The sequence below is a fragment of the Phyllostomus discolor genome, chromosome 9 (genome assembly GCF_004126475.2).
Source record: "Phyllostomus discolor isolate MPI-MPIP mPhyDis1 chromosome 9, mPhyDis1.pri.v3, whole genome shotgun sequence".
In the NCBI taxonomy this organism is placed as follows: Eukaryota; Metazoa; Chordata; class Mammalia; order Chiroptera; family Phyllostomidae; genus Phyllostomus; species Phyllostomus discolor.
This window is the reverse complement of record NC_040911.2, coordinates 84,360,019-84,373,785: the sequence shown is the minus strand read 5'-3', so window position 1 is coordinate 84,373,785 and position 13,767 is coordinate 84,360,019. Positions and strand designations below refer to the sequence as shown.

Genomic DNA, 13,767 nt, shown 5'->3' with positions numbered 1-13,767 from the left:
CCTGCAAGTCCTAGGGTCACCAGTTCGATTCCCGGTCAGGGCACGTGCCTGGGTTGTAGACCGGTCCCTGGCTGGGAATTCACGAGAGGCAACAGATCGATGTTTCTCTCTCACATCAATGTTCCTCTCCCTCTCTTTTCCCCTCCCTCCCCTTCGCTCTAAAAATAAATAAATAAATATTTTTAAAACCGTCGAATTTTTATTCTGTTTGAATTTTAGTCTGCTTTCAGTTTGACGTGATCAGTGTTGGTTTCTGTCAACCTCATGTTGTGCTGGTTCTTTCTACCCCTCTGTGGTAGGTTGTCTTCTTTACTCACAGTCCTGCCTTCCTCCCCACACTCTCCTCACGCACTTGGCCAGAGGACATTTTTTTGCCCGTCGATGCGGGCTTGCCTGTGGGTGGCGGCCTCCATTCTCCACAGATGACCACAATACTGCCCATCCCATAAGCACCTCACATCGTACATTGTGACCTGGATGTATTCCTATCGAGTGGGAAGAGCACGGCCCTTTCCCCAGGGCTTTGTGACCACCTTGACTGGGAGAGTTCAGCAGAAGTGACGCTCTGTGTCTTTGGAGGCTGGATCACAAAAAAGCAACACACTTCCCTCCTTAACTCTCGGAACCAACCCACCACGCTCTGAGGGACCCCAACCGGCCCGTGCAGAGAGACCACCCAAGGACGCTACCAAGAGGTATCCTGGTTGTCGACTCCAAATGGGGTCCTAGCTGACAGCCAGCATCAACCACCAGATGTGTGAATGAAAACACCTCCGGAAGATTGTGGTTGCGGCCTCTGAGTGTTTCCAGCTGAGGCCCAGACATTCCAGAGCAGAAGCAGGCAGTTCCCACGAGCCCTGCCTGAATTCCTGACCTACGGAGTTGGTAGGCATAACATGATGCTCATTTCATGCCTGTCAATTTCGGGTGGTTTGCACCCATAGTGACCGGAACACCATGGAACTAGATGTGGTGCTGGGTCTGTAGGCTGGTTCTGAGGCTGGGCCTTAAGCGCGTCGTGCGTCCCCACTGTCCCTCTGACCCCTCAGGAGTCTCCAACTTCTGCCACGAGAAGAACGTGTCCTAGATGCCTGCTGGTCCCAGAACAAGGAGACGTGTGGAATAATCCTCAACCCAACTGTTAGGAGCTGAACTGTGTCCCCTGCAAATTTGTAAACTGAAGTTTTAATCCCTAATCCCTGAGAATGTGACAGTATTTGAAAACAGGGCATTTAAAGAGGTGATGAAATTAAAATGAGGTCATCGGGGAAGGTCCTGACCCAGTCTGCCTGGCGTCCTTGTAAGAAGAAACCTGGACACGAAACGAGACACCAGGGACGTGCACACACACAGGACAGACGCTACGAGGGGCGAGCCAAGGAGAGAGGTATCAGAAGAAACCAGCCTTGCCGACACCTGCTCTTGGACTTCGAACCTCTAGAATTGTCCAGAAAATACAGTCCTGTTGTTTAAGCGGCCAAACCTGTGGTATTTGTGACGGCAGCCCTGATACACCAAAATGGGAGCCCACAGACCGGAACTAAGCTTGCAGATCCCAGCAAAGCCTCTGCCAACCCACACCACAGGTCCATGAAGGGTAAAAAGAAATGCCCCAAGTTGTAAACCGCCCAGCTCTGGGGTCGTTTGTTACACAACATTGTTGTAGGGGAAAGATTGACTTAGTACCACATCTAATTTTTCCCTGGGCCAATTTTGAAAATTTTCTTTGTTTCTCACAACATGATTCCTTAGCAACATGTTAATCTAAACAAATTCTGCTGTCTGAACATTTCGACAATTTCAGTTATATCGAAACTGCTCCTGCTGCTAGCAAAGCATCAGGGTGTGGGTCAAAACCTACTACCAAACATTTTCATAGTTCCCACCTCATTAGCTTCCACCTGGCTGTCCCACCAACAGGCTCAGGGACCTGGAGGTCAAGGCTCCTGCGTGCTTCATGCTCGGGTCCCCAGCATCTCTGGTGCTAAGACAGTGACTAATAAATGACTCATTCACACCAGATAGGGCCTGGGACCAAGGCAGCTGCCCCTCCCAGATAAAACTTAAATGGATGTTCAAGGGTCCCCAAACTCCGGCCCCACCTACTTCCCCAGCTCCATTCCCCCCTGTTTTCTCCAGACTTGTCCCTTCAGTAGAGACACCAGAGGCTCCAAGGACCTGTATGAGTCTGCTCATTTCCCTGCCCCCTTTTCCGTGGCAGCCCTTTGGCTCCCTTTATTTCGTCTATCATACCTCCCTACCACAGGGCCTTTGCACATGCTTTTGCTGACTCAAATGCTGTTCCACAGCCCTTTTTACCTAGTTTACACGCATATCTTCATACCTCAATTCAGAGGACACTTCCTCAGGGAAGCCCTTTCTGACTGCTCTAGATTAAGTCAGCCCGCCCCCTTTGTTCAGTCCAAGTATCATGTACCTCCCTTTCTTAGCGCTCATTTGTGCTATAATTTATTAGGGTAACCTTCAAATTAATGTCTGACTCCCCATTCCACACTTCCAGATTCATGAGGACTAGAATGAGGTCTCATACACTCTGTCCCAGAGCCTGGTAAGTAGTGGATGATGCACCGTAAGCATTTGTTGATTGAATGAGTACAGGATGGGGAAAAGCGCAACAGGGTTAGCCGTGGCCAGTGTGGCGCAGTTGGTTGGAGCATTGTCCCATAACCAAAAAGTTGCCATTTGATTCTGGTCAGGGCACATGCTTAGGTTGCAGGTTCAGTGCCCAGTCTGGGCACATACCACACCTGGTCCAGGTGAGGACAGTCCCTGGTCTGGGCACGTACAGGAGGCGACCAATCAATGCTTCTCTCTCACATTGATGTTTCTCTCTCTCCTTTTTTCCCTAAAGAAGCAATGAGAAAATGTCCTCAGGTAAGACTGAAAAAATTAAAATAACTTTACAATTGTGAGTACATGAAGCAGAGTTTTTTCTCATACATTATTTATTAATTATTGCATTATTTTCCATATGAACAACTGTAAACCTCCTTCTGCCCTGTCCTGTTTTGTCCCACCTGCTCTGCTAACCCCCTCCATTGGCATGTAAGGTGTCCGTGGGCACATGCCGCTCAGATTTCTCTCCAAGAGACCCTGCTGTGGTCCTGCTGCAGCCTTCATGCCAAGGCCACTGTCTCCTGGGCTGCTCCCAGCCAAGGACTGAGCACAGTAGGGTCCTAGGGATGGGTCAATTTTGTCCGACACAAGACTCCTAGTACTGGGCCTTTTATTTTTTGCTCTGGGGCTCCCCACTGGCCTGGCCAAGCCTTCCTCAGAGTTGACTGTTCCAGTTATCAAGTTGTTGTCTCCCATCTCCAAGTTCACACATTAGTGCGTGCTCTGCAGTAATGAACTGGAATGGACTCCAGTTCATTACAGCATTGCCTCCCGTACAGTGAGATGCTAGACTTCACCAGCAGAGGGCGCTGAAGGGACCATTCTAGGAGGAAAAGAAGCTTGCTTTCTGGTTCTGTGGGGGCGGTGTGTGTTTTCTTGCTGCCGCAGCTGTGTGGTTGGTCAGCAGTGTGTAAGGACATCTGGTGGTCATCTGCTGCAGCCATGAACTCAGTTTATCAACAACCTTGCAGCCCCGAGGCCGGCGGACGGTCTTCTTGCCTCTCTCTTAATGCAGGTAAATATCACACCCTCTAGGCCTCACATCTGCAAAGGTGCCCCAATCCCCCACCCACCATCCTCAGCTCCCTTGGGCCTCTGAGGGCTTCTGACCTTGCTTGCCCAGTGGCTATGGACCAGCTGTGGCCTTGCCAACCCAGCAGAATTCTCTGCCACCCGGCGGACTCCAACCACGCCTTCCCCAGTGAGGTCTGAACCCCAGCTTCGGGAAGGCATCCCCCCTTCCAAATGTGTTCTTCCTTGGGCGCGCTCCCTAAGATACTTTTTAACGTTATCTTTATATCTTTATAGTTGCTGTCTTGTGTAAGCTTAATAATTCTTTATATTAAATAGCCCCTGTTAAACTGCTGTCTTCTAGTTGGACTGGGACAGACTTGGCGCACAGCAGTCTGAGGCTTTTCCCGCCCAGCCCTCCTTCCTTCCCTGTGCCCTCGCGCAGCCGCCAGGTGTGCGTCGCAGTCTGATAGGGTCTCCCCCCTCCTCCTGCTGCCCGTCTCCTTTATCCCTCACAGGCGTAACCCGCAACACATCTCCGACCATTCATTCTTTCTTGCCATTTGCTCCGCAGAGGACGAGACTGGCGCGACTTCCCGTCACACTTAGAATAAAATCCCGTGAAGCTTTATATAATCTGCTTTCTGTCTCAAGACCAACCCTCCCCCCAACGCAGGCCTTCCTGCTGCCCTGCAAGTCCTTCCACTCCAGGGCCTGCGGGTGGCCTCCTTGAAGTTCTAGTCCACATGCAAACCAGAATCCCACCTCAGGGGCTTTGCTGCTTGCTGCTCATGTCTGCTACAAGGCTGGTTTCCTCGTTTCATTCAGACCTCTTCTCAAATACCACCTCCTCATGAGGCAGGGTAGTGAAAAGCTGGGAAAGTTCCTGAGCAAGTGGCATGGGGAAACTTAGACAGGAAACTTAGACGAGGCCAAACAGTCTGGGCAACTTACAGCCAGCTGGTGAATCGTAAGCACTTATCTCCCCTAAGGAAGGACGTTGGAGAGAGAATGGCATGTACCTCTCCTCCCTCGCCAAACAATACACAGCTTAAATCTCCCCGGTGTGGGAGACAGAGAACAGAGAGCCTGTTGATGCCAGTTGTGCCAGCTAAACCCAAGGACAGATGAAGTCAGGGGAACAGATAACAAAAACCCCATTAAAAGCCAGACAGACCCAAGATAAAAGTAAAACAGTAGAACGGACCAGAGAATATTTCCAAAACCCCTTTATGCCCGGGAAATCTGATGAGTATTCTGCTGAAACCTTCCCCCAAGATGGTCGCCCACAGGGAAAAAAGGGATAGGAAGCCCTCAGGACACAGACCGGTGCGGGCTGTCTTTAGAGCAGCACGCCCCCTCTCTGCAGGAACTTTATTTCGTCCTAAACGCTGAGGGTCCCCAGGAGACTTGCAGCCAGGGGAGCAGCGGGCAGCAACAACTCAACCCAGTTTACCCCTGATTCTGTCTCAGGGGGGCCCCCCTATTCTCTGACTCCCCGGCGAGCTCACAGCAGCCCGCTGTGGCTCACTCCTTTCCCCTCACGCTTCTGGGGAGCCACCACAGAGCTCCGCCTGGGCCGGGGGCGCCAAACTCATCTTCACTGGGGGCCATGTCAGCCTCGAGGTTGCCTTCCGAGGGCCGAAATAATTTTAGGACTGTATAATTGTAACTACTCCTCAACTGTTAAGGAGTTGAAATCACATCTGGCCCTTGGAAGGCCACTGTGAGGTTGATGTGGCCCCCGGTGAACATGAGTGTGACACCCCGGCCTAGGCTCTCTCCCATTATTTCCTCTACCCTAAATCTCTTTGTTTCACCGTCCCCAGCCTCAGGAAACATACTCTCGAAATCACCTGAACTCGTGTTGTGAAATCTCTCCTACCTGAAGTCAAGAACCCGTGCACTACAGGCCGGCTCCAGGCGGCCCCTATCAGGCAGCACTGAGAGGCCTTCTCCCCGCCCCCGCCCCCCATTGCCCTTTAACTATGTCCCTTTATCCTGCTTTGTTTGTGTCTTTTTTTAAAAAAAATTATTTACTTATTTTTTAGAGAGGGAAGGGAGGGAGAAAGAGAGAGAAACATCAATGTGAGGTTGCTGGGGACCATGGCCTGCAACCCAGGCATATGCCCTGACTGGGAATCGAACCTGCGACACTTTGATTCGCAGCCTGTGCTCAATCCACTGAGCTATGCCAGCCAGGCTGTGTCTTCATAGCACCTATTACCATGCCACATACTGTGTATTACACTTACTTACTCACCTTTTGTCCCTCCCTGTAATGAAGAGTCTCCTCCGTGAGGCCAGGCACTGTCTTCCTTGTTCGCTGCTGCATCCCCAAGCCCTGGATTAGTACCTGGCACGCAGTAGATGCTCAGGAAGTATTTGTTAACTGACTGAGTAAAAGGGTGTCCTTGCCTGTACTCAAGCCATTTCTTCCCTCCACCTGGAACGCTTTCCCTTCTCTTTCCTGCCTTTCCTGATCCCAGTTATCCTTTAAGACTCAGTGCTCTCCTCGACTCCTCCAGGAAGTCCTCCCGGACAATCTGGGCTCTGACCCCCTGGAAAGTGGCTTGTTCTTGCCCTTCACCTACTATACTGCCTAATTTTAGGCATAGCATAGGCTTTATAGCAGACGCAGACTGAGGTGGAGATTAAGGCAGGAGAGAATAGGCCAGCTTTATTGGAGTGAAGGAGAGGGGTAGGGGTGCTCCACAGGCTCTGGGCCTGCATGGAGCAGCCAGGGGAGTGGCCTAGGGTGTCACTTCTTCCACTCCTTCTTCTCATAGTCCCACCGGGAGGCCAGGCCTTGCACAGGGTTGCCCTTCATATCCAGGATGCGCTGGAGCTGCTGGGCCTTCCACTCATCCGTCAGGGTGATGGGCTTCTCGGGGAACACTGCAGGGAAGGCACGGGGTACCGAGGGCGGCAGCTCAGGACCCTACCAGGCCCACCCTGAGCCAAGGCCCCCAGTGACAGAGTTAGGGTACACTGCGCAGAGGAGCCCCCTCCACCCTGTCTGCATGCTCCCCTGCCCGCAAACTCCCTAAAGTCCACTCCCTGGACCTCCATGTTCCGATTCCAGCTCTGCCTCAGATTCACTGTGGGAACCCGGCCAAAGTCCTTCCTCTTCTGAGCCCAGTTTCCTCGCCTACTGTGCGGCCCAGTGGTTGCAGGAGCACGGGTTTGAAGTCTGTCTGGACCCAAACCCCACATCCACCACTCCCTTGCTGTGTGACCTTGAAAAAGTCACTGTGTCTCTCGGAGCCTCAGTTTCCCCACCTGTCAAAACCAGGTCCTATCCACGAGGGCTGTGGGGTTTAAGTGAGTTAGTATTTATAAAACAGCTTGTACGATGCAGGGCGGATGTTAAGCCCCTGGTACACGGTAGCTACTATAATTATAGTCCCTGAGTGTGCTCCCAGGTATTGGGAGCCGTCCGCAGTCCGGGAGATCGTTTCTTTTACTTCCTGAAGGGGGTTGGGAATCGGAGGGGGTGGGTGTTCACTTTCAAAGTCTGGGGAGGACAGTACTTAACCCAAAGGCTGAAGCACTCATGGGGCGTCTTAGGTGCATTCACGCGTGGAGCGGGAAGGCCGGAGGGCCACAGCACCTGAGTCTTGCTCCCTGGCCCCTCTGCCCCCGCGGCTGACTCAGCCTGCCTGAGCCCCGCGGCTGGTACGTGCTATCCCAGTGGGAGGGCAGGAAAGGAAAGATCTTCACGGGCACCCATGAGCACCAAACGTGGGGCTGGACTAGAATTTGTCCCAAAGCCTTTCTCCTTTCATTCTTATCCAAGGCAGGGGCGCCCGTCACACTTTCACAGAAGAAGAAACGAGGTGAGGCCACCAGAGCTACCGTCAGTGGAGTCCCAGACGGCCAGCGCCCCTTCAGTATCCTCTCCCTTCTTCCAGAGCAGCGCTTCCCAGGCCGGCGTGGGCACGGGCGCCCCCCAGAGGCCGCTAAAACACTGCCGGCCTGCGGCGTCTGACTCAGTAGCTTCAGCGTGGGGCGGGGAACGTGCACGTCTGACAAGCTCCCAAGAGAAGCTCTGGGCCAGGAACCGCACCTGGTGAATCACCTTTCTTAGTAAGAAATGGTTGGCCCGCCCTTCTTATAGCGGCGATTTTCAACCTTTCTCATCTCATGGCACACATAAGCTAATTACTAAAACTCTGCAGCACACCAAAAATATATATTTTTGGCTGACCTGACCAAAACAAAAATAGGTATAATTTTGATTCATTCACACCAGACGGCCATTGTTATGTTGGCTATTGCCACTGTTTTCGTTGGACGATTTAAGGACATTAGGTATTGCACATTCTTGCGGCACATCCATGTACCTCTTGCGGGACACCAGCCAAAAATCACTGTTCTGCAGTGATAAATGGTCAGCTGGGTATGTGATGGCCCAGTTAAAGACTACACTTCCCAGCTTTCCTTGTGGATACACATGATCACATGATCACGTCTGGCCAACAGAATGTGAGCAGAAGTGGTGTGTGCAACTTCGGAACCTCAGCGAGCAGTGCATGCCCCCTTCCACTCCTCTTGGCTGGAATGTTGGCTCTGTGGCAGGAGCCGGAGCAGCCACCTTGCCGGTCAGGAGGAAAGCTGTGTGTTAAGGGTCGAGAAGACACAAGAAGCCTGACATTGTGGAGTCCCTGTACTCCCCCTGGCCTATTTTTGTGAGAGAGCTTTATCTTGTTTAAGCTCTTGTATGTGTGGACTCTTTGTTACAGCAGCTGAAACAATGTACTGAAAAATTCATGCTTAGTAGCAGCCTGCTGGAGTGGGCCTTTGTCTGGACGGCCCTCTAGGATTCCTTCTCTCTCCCCTTTGGGTCCTCAGAGAGCCTTGAACACTCCTGGCCCTCACCACATATCCTGAGTTACAGCAACCATGCCACTCATAACCATGTGCCAGGCACTGGCCTACAGCTCTTTTCATTAAACCCTCACACGAGCCCTGAGACATGGGCGCTATCATCCCTGTTTGACAGGTGAGGACGTTGAGGCCCAGAGAGGTAGCGTCCCTACACTCCCACCCACTCAGGCAGCTGTGCTCTGCCTGTCACCCTACGCCTCTCTGGGGAGCTTTTGAAAACTCCGGATAAGTGCCAGCACAGTTCCCTTAGAAGAGCTTGGCCAGTGGCTGCAGCCACAGGATGTGGCCCAGGGCGGCAGCCACGTGAGATGTTGCCACTCACCATAGACCCGCTGCCACCAGATCAGCAGAGCTGTGAACCCGCAGAAGAAGAAGACACAGCCCAGCACTGTCTTCCACTCGTTGGAGCGGCGGTTCATCTCCGCGAAGGTCTCGTGGAACTGGAGCCGGTACACTGGAGGCAGGGGGGCGGGGGTGGGGGCCACAGGTGCAGCCGTTTCAAGGACCCCAGGCCAACTCTCGTTCTGGGGGATCTCCAGCCTCCCCCTCCCTGCAGCAAATGCTGTCCATTCAGCTAATTCTTCCTGAGCATCTACTGTATGCAAAGTGTGGCCAGAAGCTGGTAACAAAGCTCCAAATATTAAAATCAGCCCAGGGCACCTCTGGTGGGCAGAACTTGGGGTCATGCAGACCCCCTGTTCCCTCACCTACAGCCCTGGCCTCTCTCTGCTCTGTCCCCTCACACCGCCCAGTGATGCCAGGACCCTCCATTCCCGGCTGCTCCCGTATCCCTCCCCATGCTGTTTGCGCTACCTAGCAGCACCCTCCTCCTCAAAGCCAGCTGGAAAGTGAATAAAAAAAAAAACAAATGAATGAATTTCCCCCTGGGGTATGCATTCACATGTTTGGGGGTTCCTGGCTGTTTTGGGTGGGGGCTCACGCTTCCCACTCCTCCCTGACAGGCTCTTCTTTGCAGAGCCACCCCCAGCCCACTCTCCCCAGCCAGTCCCACTCCGAGACCTACAGGCCACCTTCTCGGCGTGGCTCAGCTGGGTCCAGCTGCCCTTCTCCTTCTCCTTCAGGGCCCGCTGCTCGGCACTGAGCTCTGTGCAGAAGGGCTCATCTGGCATCGGGTAGGAGCGCTGGGCATAGTAGTTGGTGTAGGCAGGCACCTTCCCCTTGCTGGGGGCTGCGGGCACAAGGAAGGAGCCGAGGTCAGGCCTCCCCGGGGATGTTCCAGCACTAACCAGGGTCTTAATAGAGAGGGCTGCATTTACTGAGCCCTCACTGTGTGCTAGGAGCCATTCGAAGGCCGTCAGGTGAGTTGGCTCATTTACTCCGCATCACTCTGAGCCAGGTGATGCTGTTATCTCCATTTTACAGATGAAGAAACTGAGTGGCAAGTGACTTGCTGAAATTCACAGAACCAGAAGGAGTGGGGCCAGGGCTGCAGTTCAGCAGCCCTGGCTTCATTCAACCCCTGTGTTCTCTGGGAAGACTGTGGTGAAGAGAGCATGTCGGGCAGAGGCAACGGGCGGGTAAAGGCTCAGTGTGAGGAACCCGAGCTGACAGATGTGAAACTTCTCTGTAAACTGTAAAACAACGCCCATATGCCTTTAACGAAGGATCAAGGGCACAGCTTCGGAGTCGGCTGGGTGTGAAGCTCAGCTCCTCTCCACCCCAGCTCCCGCCAGCCCCTCTACCTCACTGCGCTTCAATCTGCTGGCAGGCAGGAGATGCTCTGTAAAGTGTACAGGCAAACAGAGAGGTTGGTTCACTGCAGCTTCCATTCCGGGACGCTCTCTCTGATGGCTAAGCCCTGGAGGGCTCCGTGTAAGGGTCCAGGATAAAGTCGGGGCACTAGGACAATCTCAGCAAAGCTTCTGTCTATCGTCACCAGACATGCCCACAAGGACGGTGTTGGTATCACCTTGCCAGGATAGCACTGGAACTGCTTTGGGCAGGGAGCCCTGGCTCTCTGAATATCTAGGTCTCTGGGCCACAGTTTGTTCATCTGAGGAATGGAGATAATAACATAGCCGCTGCCTCACATGGTTGTTGTGAAGCCTAAATGTGCTCATCTGTATCAAATATTTATCACAGCTTGGGGTGCCCAGTAAGAGCTCAATAAATGTTATTTCTTTATAAATCAATCAATCAATCAATCAATCAATCAATCAGAAAGATCCTTCTGCTATCTGGTTGAAGTCTCTCCTGCTTTAGGCCTCTTTCTTTTTCTTCTTCTTCTTCTTTTTTTTTAAGATTTTATTTATTTACTTCTTAGAGAAAATGAAAGGAGGGGGAGAAGGAGAGGGAGGGAAAGATCAATGTGCAAAAGATACATCAATTGGTTGCCTCTTGTACGCCCCCTACTGGGGAACCTGGCCCACAACTCAGGCATGTGCCCTGACTGGGAATCAAACCTGTGACTTTTTGGTTCACAAGCGGGCACTCAATCCACTGAGCCACACCAGTGAGGGCAGCCTCTTCCTTCTGACTAGCCTTGATCCCAGGGTCTGGACAGGAGGTCCCAGGTTTGGTCGGCATTGGTACCTCAGGACACAAAGGCCTCAGTGGACCAAAGTCTAGGGGTCAGGCTCTGAGGAAGCTTGGAATGCAGGGGCTGCTGTCTGCCTGCCTTTGGAGCTCCATTTGCTAGACTCAGAGCTGGGATTGTGGGAAATGGTTTTGGGGGTAGGCCCAGGGCGGCATGGAAGAGACAGGGCACAGCCTGCAGACAGAACTCCTGCCCTTGCCTTGGAGTTAGGTCTTACCAGGATCTCCTGGGCTGTGCACCTTTCGCATTCCAAGTCCTCCTTTCTGTTTCCCCAGCACGAAGCTCCAGGCAGCTCTGAAGAACATCTGGGGGTTGTATGCAAATGAGGTCCCACGTTGCCCTCTGCCCCTACCCCTCAAGGCCCAGATGGAGAAACCATTTTCCTAGCCGTGGTGGTGGCAGGTTCCAGGGTCTCAAGGGGCCCCCCAGACCCCTGGCCCTTCTAATTGTGTCTGATTCCCTGGGTTATGGGGGGAGGGTGTAAATGGGGGTCCTAGAGATTGGGAGCTCCCTCCTGGGACCTCAATTTGCCATTTGTGAAGAGGCAGGAAGCCTAATTTTTTTTTAATTTAAAATTTTTTTAAATATGTTATATTTCTTTTAAAAATTATTTACTCATTTTTAGGCAGAGGGGAAGAGAAGAAGAAAGAGAGGGAGAGAAATATCACTGTGAGGTTGCCTCTTGAGTGCCCTGTACTGGGGACCTGGCCTGCAACCCAGGCATGTGCCCTGACTGGGAACTGAACTGGCAACCGTTTGGTTCCCAGCCGGTGCTCAATCCACTGAGCTACACCAGTCAGGGCTAATTTAAGTTTTTAAAGATTTATTTATTGACTTTTTTAGAGAAAGAGAATATTAATTTGTTATTCCTCTTATTTACGCATTCATTGGTTGATTCTTGTATGTGCCCTATGTAGTGGGAAGATGCTCGAACCACCTGGCCTACCCAGCCAGGGCCTGAAAAGGCCTAATTTTTAAGGCACAGGTCTGAGTAGTTTGGGGCTGGGAGCCTGGGTACTGCTTCCTGCCCAAGCTTAGCCCCAGTTGTTTGATCTCCCCCCCGCCCCGCACCCCCCCCCCCCCAGCAGGAAATGGGGTGGGAGTCCAGGTAGGGAGGAAGCAGATCCCACAGCTACCTCTCTTCCCTGCAGGGCCATCTGCCACTGGTCTCTGCCAGACGGCCGGGCCCCCACCCCTTCCCCCTTAATTGGCTGCCTACGTGCGCGGAGAGCCTGCTCTGCTGGATCTTGTGCGAGGGGAGGACAGGATGAGCCCAACCCCCTAGGGGATGGGGAGTCTCAGGGACTGACATCCCGCGGGGGTGGGGAGAGAGTTTAGAGGAGTCAGAGGACCAAAATGGGTCAGAAGCAGGAAGAGGGGCACACATCTGGAGAAAGTAAAGGGGTATCCCACTTCTGGAAGGAGAAAGGGCCCTTCGAAGCTGGGGAGGGGACACCCAAAGGGAGGGGTACACCGTGTGTGGGAAGGCATCTGGGAAGGCAGGGCTCCCCGTCAGTGGTAAATGGGTGGGAGAGCCCCGCATGTGGGGAGAGGGACGGAGTCATCTGCGTTTGAGGAAAGAGATGCCCCCTCCCCACCCACAGGAGGACAGGGGATAATTCCCCGGGCCTCCTCCACTCTGAGCTACCAGAAGCCCCCTCCCCCTCCTCCATGGCAGGGACCATGTGGGGCCGGGGTCCAAGCTGCATTCCCCACTCTCCTGGGCTTGGGAATCAGGGGCTTCTCCCAACCACTTACCTCGCAGTTCTGCTGCAGGGAGAGCGAGACCCAGGGCGGCAGAGCCAGTGGCTGAGAATGGGCTGCGGAGGGACTGGAGCAGCGGCGCCCGCCCCCGGACCCGCCCCCAGCCTTTCCCAAGGCCGCCCCTTCGTGGGAACGTCCTGCCCCAGAGGGACGTGGGAGCGCCCAGCTCCCCTCCCTGAGGGGTCCTGGCCACAGCCTGGAGAGAGGTGCTGCAGAGTGACTGGCCACCTATGGGCGTCCTGCCTCTGGAGACCCCCAGCTGACTGCGCCCTAGGATGCAACTGGCCGTGTTTCCTGGTTGGTCCAGCGTCCAGTTGGGTAGTTCCAAGAGCTGGATCTTCCTGCCTCCACAAGTTTGCTCCCTGCTGTTCCTTCCACTGGGAATGCTCTTTTAGGGACTTTGCAGAGCCAAGTCTAATGCCCCCTTTCCAGCCCCGACCCCTTTGCCTCCTGGTCCCGGGAGCCCACAGGGTCTGGAAGCTGGAAGCTGGAAGCTGGCCCGTGGTGCACTACCTCACACCCACAACCCCATACCCAATGGTGGGGGAGCCTCCTCTGGGGTTCAAATCATAGCTATGTGGCTTTCAACAAATGGCCTAACTTCTTTGAGTTCCTGATTTCTTTTCTACAATATATATATTTTAAAAAGATTTAATGATAGTTCCCCCCTCACCTAGCTGTTGTAAAGATTAAGTCAGTAGAAGAGCAGCAAGCACATTTATTCAAGAATGATTTATTAAGATTACAGCTGGCGTTTATTATCTGTTGTTCACCAGGTCAGGATATGGAACCAAAGAGAACCAAACACAACCTCTGCCCTTATAGGCCTTACAACCCACCTCCACGCAGAGAAAAAGGCTTGTGCAGAGGCTCAGGGGCAGAAAAACACAGACGTGGCCAAAGAGTGG

At 53.2% G+C, this 13,767-nt stretch overlaps 1 protein-coding gene across 1 annotated transcript; it reads right to left on the bottom strand.

The window, feature by feature from the left end:
* Positions 1-6,302: 6,302 nt before the first annotated feature.
* Positions 6,303-12,963, bottom strand: LOC118496811. Its single transcript, XM_036009681.1, has 5 exons — positions 12,854-12,963; positions 11,313-11,400; positions 9,563-9,727; positions 8,861-8,992; positions 6,303-6,546 (listed from the first exon to the last, which is right to left on the bottom strand). The coding sequence occupies exons 2-5, from the start codon at positions 11,398-11,400 to the stop codon at positions 6,410-6,412; spliced, it is 522 nt and encodes a 173-aa protein (XP_035865574.1). The 5' UTR covers positions 12,854-12,963; the 3' UTR covers positions 6,303-6,409.
* Between the last annotated feature and the right edge of the window lie 804 nt (positions 12,964-13,767).

What these genes read in the sequence shown, in the direction of transcription:
- LOC118496811 (XM_036009681.1), bottom strand. Translation starts at nt 11,400, where the DNA reads ATGTTCTTCAGAGCTGCCTGGAGCTTCGTGCTGGGGAAACAGAAAGGA. An exon ending in GCACAGCCCAGGAGATCCTG is followed by an intron (nt 9,728 to 11,312) that starts GTAAGACCTAAC and finishes TTGTGCCCGCAG; the next exon opens with CCCCCAGCAAGGGGAAGGTG. An exon ending in CCACGCCGAGAAGGTGGCCT is followed by an intron (nt 8,993 to 9,562) that starts GTAGGTCTCGGA and finishes CCCTGCCTCCAG; the next exon opens with TGTACCGGCTCCAGTTCCAC.